Raw genomic sequence first — 5588 nt, 5'->3', positions numbered from 1 at the left:
TTGGCAGTTTTCAAGGGTAAAATGAGACAAATCCAATTTCATAGGGTAAATTGATATTAGAGGGCGATTTCTGAGGACAAATCAACAAATAAACTTTTGAAAATATAGAAATTATCTACTAATTCACGAATTTAAAGAAAAAAGAAAGATGAGTACAAGGTGATTATTTTTCAGTGCTTATGGAGAAATAAAAATTTAACAATGCATTGCATAATTTTGGAAATTGGGATATGTGCTAGTAGTCTACTAGACATGGACGACGAAGTTAGGAGATAAACTCACTTTAATGGCATTGGTGTTGACATCACTACATATGTATTTCAAACCAATCACGTATTGTTATTCATTTCAAATTTTTTTGTATGACAGTGCATGATTAATTTTAAATACCTTTGTATTGACATTTTAACATTCTTTCCTTGCAGTCCACTCTCAGAATCTCGAGTGTTGCAATTTAAAGTAACAAATCACGTTGATTCGCCTGGCCTTCTCTGCATTCCCTTAACAATGGGAGCTTGATGAAGGTGAGAACCATCAATGAAAAATTGACTCTTGAGAGACTTTCATGGAACGAACGTAACACTATCGTGGCTTCTCAAACCACTAATACAAGGTCATGTTTACGACTTTCTCCACATTACCTTCATTAGTGACTCGGAACGTGATAAAAAATCTGAAGGCAACATGGAAGAAACAATTTTGGTTTCAAAAATGAAGTTCAGTTAGGAAATTCCTGTATCTCCTTTCATACCCATGTGACTGAATTTCGGTGTGCATTGTACCATCAGATCACTTGGGAGGATTGGGATGGGTGCGGCTAGGAGGAGGAGGAGGTTGAGGATAACCGTCAAGAGGAGAAATTGGTGGAGGTCCTGGAGGATACGGAGGAGCAGATGCAGATTCTGGAGTATAACCAGGGGGTGGAGGAGGAGGTCCGAGGTTGTAAGGAAATTCTCCTGACTCTGGAGGAGGAGGATACGCGTGAGGTTTAGGCCCTGGAGGATATACAGGTTGCCCATATGCCGGTGGATGCATATATCCTACTGGCTGATGTCCATATCCTGCATGTTGATTTGGATACACCGCATGTTGGTTTGGATATCCTGCCGGTGGATATCCCGCTGGTTGATTTGGATATCCTGCCGGTTGATTTGGATATCCTGTTGGTGGAGGTGAACATCCAGCGTGTGGATGTTGATATCCGGCATGAGGAGAAACTGGCTGATCATTCCGTGACATCTGCTGCATCGGAGGAACTGCCATCACGAGCGGTGGACCAAGCTTGCCATCCCTTTTGTCCAGTTCAATCTTGTGCTGGGTCTGCATAACTCCAACTCAATGTTTGTTTGTTACGATAGAGATTCATCGCCATGAAATTAGAGGATTTTATCATATGCATCAGTAATGTAGGGTTGGAGATGAAGTTTTTAGTATCTTAGAGCAAAGGGGTTCAGGGATTACAGTTCAAATTTCATTGATTTATCAAAATTCAGGCATCAAGTTATATAAGCGAAAAAATCAGAAGCTCAATGCTTTTAAAATGCACTTGATCACTAATTTATTGCATACCTGCATGCAAGCACAGACCCTGAAAAAACAGACCAAGTCAGAATCAGTAAAAGGTGTAATGAGCTCCGGTCTGAATGAGTCAAGAAAGGTGGAATGAAGGCCTTACGAGCAAAACACCGTGTCAGCTATACAGTTCAACACACTGGAAATATCTGAGAGTTCCTCGCTTCCAGTTAAGCAAGCAATCAAGGAGCATATACACGCAATTTGGCTGAGGCAGAGCATACATCCCTACAAAAGAATGGCATGTTGGAGCAAGAAGGGTATCATAATATGTGTAGATGCAGAGAAAAAATTGTAAACATAAACATCAGGACAGATGAGATATTACAATAATGCAGTTGTCACACGGTGTTGTTTGTATATTGAACTCATCTTGGATTAGAAAGCGTGTCGAGGAAACTGAACTTGAAAAGCAGCAGCAGACCTGAAAGCAACAAAGTATGCAAACATATATACAGTAAAAGTTTCATGGATGTCGATGTCTAGAAAAATGCAGTAATAGAGCGCACAAGGTGAGGAATACCTACATGGATTGCAACATGTAGTAATAGATGAGTTAAGCCTGAATTTGTTCTTTAAAAAATGATGAATACCACATCACTAAACGCGTAAATTACAACAACAAAACAATGTGATTAATACCTCCGTAACAAGACACAATTGAGGGCAACGCCTTTCTCCAAACTTTCCACTGCATGGCATATATCCGGCACAGCATGTGTACCTGTAACACAGAATATCGCCAAGCTAGTGTTCAGGAATCGCAATCTTTCTGTAATGATCAGGAGTATCTGGAAATAAATGTAATTATTAGTTACAGTTACCTTGACATATCATTGTAAAGAGCTCGTTTGCGTAGCAGGTAAGAAACACACGGAGCACTATCATGTAACGAAGAAAAATTAGATTGCAGAATGCAAGAAACAAGGCATCTCTCTATAAAACACAAGTCTGAGTACCGAAAAATCAAAACGAGCAATCATATCGCCAGTACCAAAGTGTCACGATGAAATCGTTGATACGAGAACATCATACTAAACAATCTTACAGCAAAAGTAGAAACATATCTAATCGATAAGTGAGCTAAATGCAACAACTTAAGAATGCACCACAGAGATATAAGAGTGCTTACCAGAAACATGCCAAGCAAAAATCTGCATAACAAACAAAACATAACAAGATTAAATTTCGGGTTGGATCAAATGCACATAAAGAAAGAAATACCAAAATCCAAACATCAAAATTAAAGCCAATTCTAGTTGATGATGTTAGCGAAATCAAATTTTCCCTTTCTTCAAAAAAAAAAAAAAAAATCAAATTTTCCCATTTCTTTGAGATAAAACACCAATTTATTTGTCTATTTTCTTGCACTCATTTTCCCTTCACTTTCTCATAAACCAAACAACTAATCACCAATAACTAACGGTACAGCCTAAAATTTGGTAGGGCAGCCCCACATTGTGTGGGATTGCGTGAGGATGGTGGGACCAAAATACAAGATCACATGCTTTTATGAGATGCACCCTATGGATGACATCGTCACGTCAATCTTATACATACAAAACCTCAAAACCCATTCAGCCAAAAAACGAAAACTAAAAAACAAATTAAAAATCCACATCCCATCTGCATGGAGCTCACTACGTTTTCTCAGTAATACTCAAATCTTTTATTTCCATATTCATTTCTTCGTTTTTGTTTTACCTACATTTTCTTATAGACAAATCATCAAAGACGCAACAAAGAATGAAATTCCAATCAAAACAGTCGAACACCTCCCCCGATTCATAACAGAAACAAGGAAAATCCTCTGTTTTTTTCCTTCAAATTCTTGGCAACTAAACACAACTAAACAACAATGTACATTGAGCCGATACAAATCGCTACTTACAGGAAGTGTCGGCAGTCGCGGTGTCCATCAAACCGGCGTGCCATAGATTCCGGTACCCCTGACGGACCTGCATTTTCCCTACCTGGTCTTGAATCCCCATTTTCTCTCGATCCAAACAAGTCTCAAAATATTCCGAGAATGAAAGTTTATTGTAATGCGATCGAAATACGAAAATCGCAAACCAAAAACCACTCGCCGACAGAGAGAAGAAAGGATTTGTGGCGAAATTGAAGCGTTAATTTCAATAATCGCGAAGAGTGATTACCTTTTTTTGTTTTATATATATGCGTAACTGCGTACATGCAGGCAAAGCTGGTGGATGAGCGAGGTGAAATTACGTTCGAGGAGCTGACGAGATTGTGTGAGGGGAGAACAGCTGTGATTTGATATGTCCAAAAATGTAATTTAGGAGGTTGGGAGCTTAAGTCGCATATTTGCATGTGATATAGCGTACGTAAGTGGTGGAAAGATTTTTCAGTGGACTGGCCATATGTCATTCTATAATTGGAGTAAAGTTTTTGTTTTCCAATATCCTTTAAATTTTATAATGACATATAATGTTCTGTCCCCTGTTACTAATATAATAAAAACTCTCCTTAATTACGAGCGGGAATTACATTTTATGATAAACTATAGATACAATTGTAACTATGAGGAATAAAGTGAAACTTGAAGTAATCTACAGGGATCAAAAGGGATATTAACTTTAATATTTGTGTGGATTTTAATGCTTATTTATTATTGACTCATTGTACGGCTTCAAAACAAAATTTACCCCCATCACCTCTCTTTTAAAGTTTAGAATTAAAATATCAAATAAAATGAAATAAAATCTCTCAAGTAATCAAAGAAAAATGATCCTACATAAAATATAAATTAAATAAATTATTGTTTATACAATAAAAAACTAAACTTTTTTAAATGGTAGAATATGTGATTAAGAGTGTTTACCTCTGCACCCTATATTAATATAGGGAGAGTAAATTTTCTTCATGCGAAAAGAGCGTTTCTAAAATTATCTTGGATAAACAATTAGTTTTTTCGTTCCTTTTCAAATAATCCACATCAACAATCGGAAAATAGCTATATAAGGAATTAAGATTTGTCAAGAGTTTTAGTGATATTCTTCTTCATTTGTAAGTGAAAGGTTTTAGGTTTAATTCTCGCCAAAGGTGAATTTGATCCACATTATGCTAACCCATCTCCAACTCTTGGGTTAAAATCTACTTAAAATTTTTTTTTTTTTGCTTCGATGTTTATGGGTTAAAATTTTAGCCTGAAATTATTAAAAAATGAATTCAGACTAAATTTTATTTTTTTTGTTAACTTTTTTCAAATCTTTTTTTGAAGATTATCATAATTTATTTTTATGAACATTTTAACCTAAAAATATTTAAATTCTGAGAAAAATTGAAAATTCACTAAATCAAACCCAACAAGTATTTATAGAGTTTTTGGGTGAATTTTGGTTAAAATTTTTTTTTAATTCTTTTAGTCTTTGGATTTAATTTTGGGCATTTAGATCTTTTTTTTACCATTAAATTTGATCATATTCCATCTCAGCCATTGGATTTAATGCATTTTCAATTTTAAATTGCCCAAATTTTAAGTTTTAACCCAAAACTTATTTTAGACCCAACTATTGGAGAAGGATTGTGTGTGTTTAAACCTAAATTTTAGGGGCCAGCCTTTTAGACCTAAAATATGCGTTAAATTGGCCCTAATTTTAGTTTTAAACCCAAAACTTATTTTAGGCCCAACCATTTGAGAATAATTGGGTTAGTTTAAAACCTAAAATTTTCAATCCAAGAGTTGGAGATGGTCTTAGTGTAAATAATATCATTTGGTAAAAACATAAAAAATAACAAAAATAACAAAACAAAAAAGGGTAAATTACATAAAATTACCTCAATTATTAGGCCAGTCACAGTTTCATACCCCTTCTTTAAAAAATTTGAATGTCATACTTTATCTTCGAATTTGTTGCAATGTCATACATTTTATCAGTTATCTGTCAATTCCTCTGTTAAATGCTGATGTGGCTTGAGGCGGGGCCCACTTTCTATTAAAAAATTAATTAAAAATAATAATAATTTACCCTTAAAAATAAAATAAAATAAAAATC

General features: G+C 35.2%; 1 protein-coding gene across 1 annotated transcript; it reads right to left on the bottom strand.

Moving 5' to 3' along the window:
* Positions 1-376: 376 nt before the first annotated feature.
* On the bottom strand, positions 377-3728 carry LOC139193977 (uncharacterized). Its single transcript, XM_070817936.1, has 8 exons — positions 3464-3728; positions 2705-2726; positions 2397-2453; positions 2215-2296; positions 1901-1996; positions 1676-1800; positions 1570-1588; positions 377-1320 (listed from the first exon to the last, which is right to left on the bottom strand). The coding sequence occupies exons 1-8, from the start codon at positions 3561-3563 to the stop codon at positions 790-792; spliced, it is 1032 nt and encodes a 343-aa protein (XP_070674037.1). The 5' UTR covers positions 3564-3728; the 3' UTR covers positions 377-789.
* Between the last annotated feature and the right edge of the window lie 1860 nt (positions 3729-5588).

This window comes from Malus domestica, chromosome 01 (genome assembly GCF_042453785.1).
Source record: "Malus domestica chromosome 01, GDT2T_hap1".
In the NCBI taxonomy this organism is placed as follows: Eukaryota; Viridiplantae; Streptophyta; class Magnoliopsida; order Rosales; family Rosaceae; genus Malus; species Malus domestica.
The sequence above is the reverse complement of the archived record's forward strand: the minus strand, read 5'-3'. Positions and strand labels throughout refer to the sequence as shown.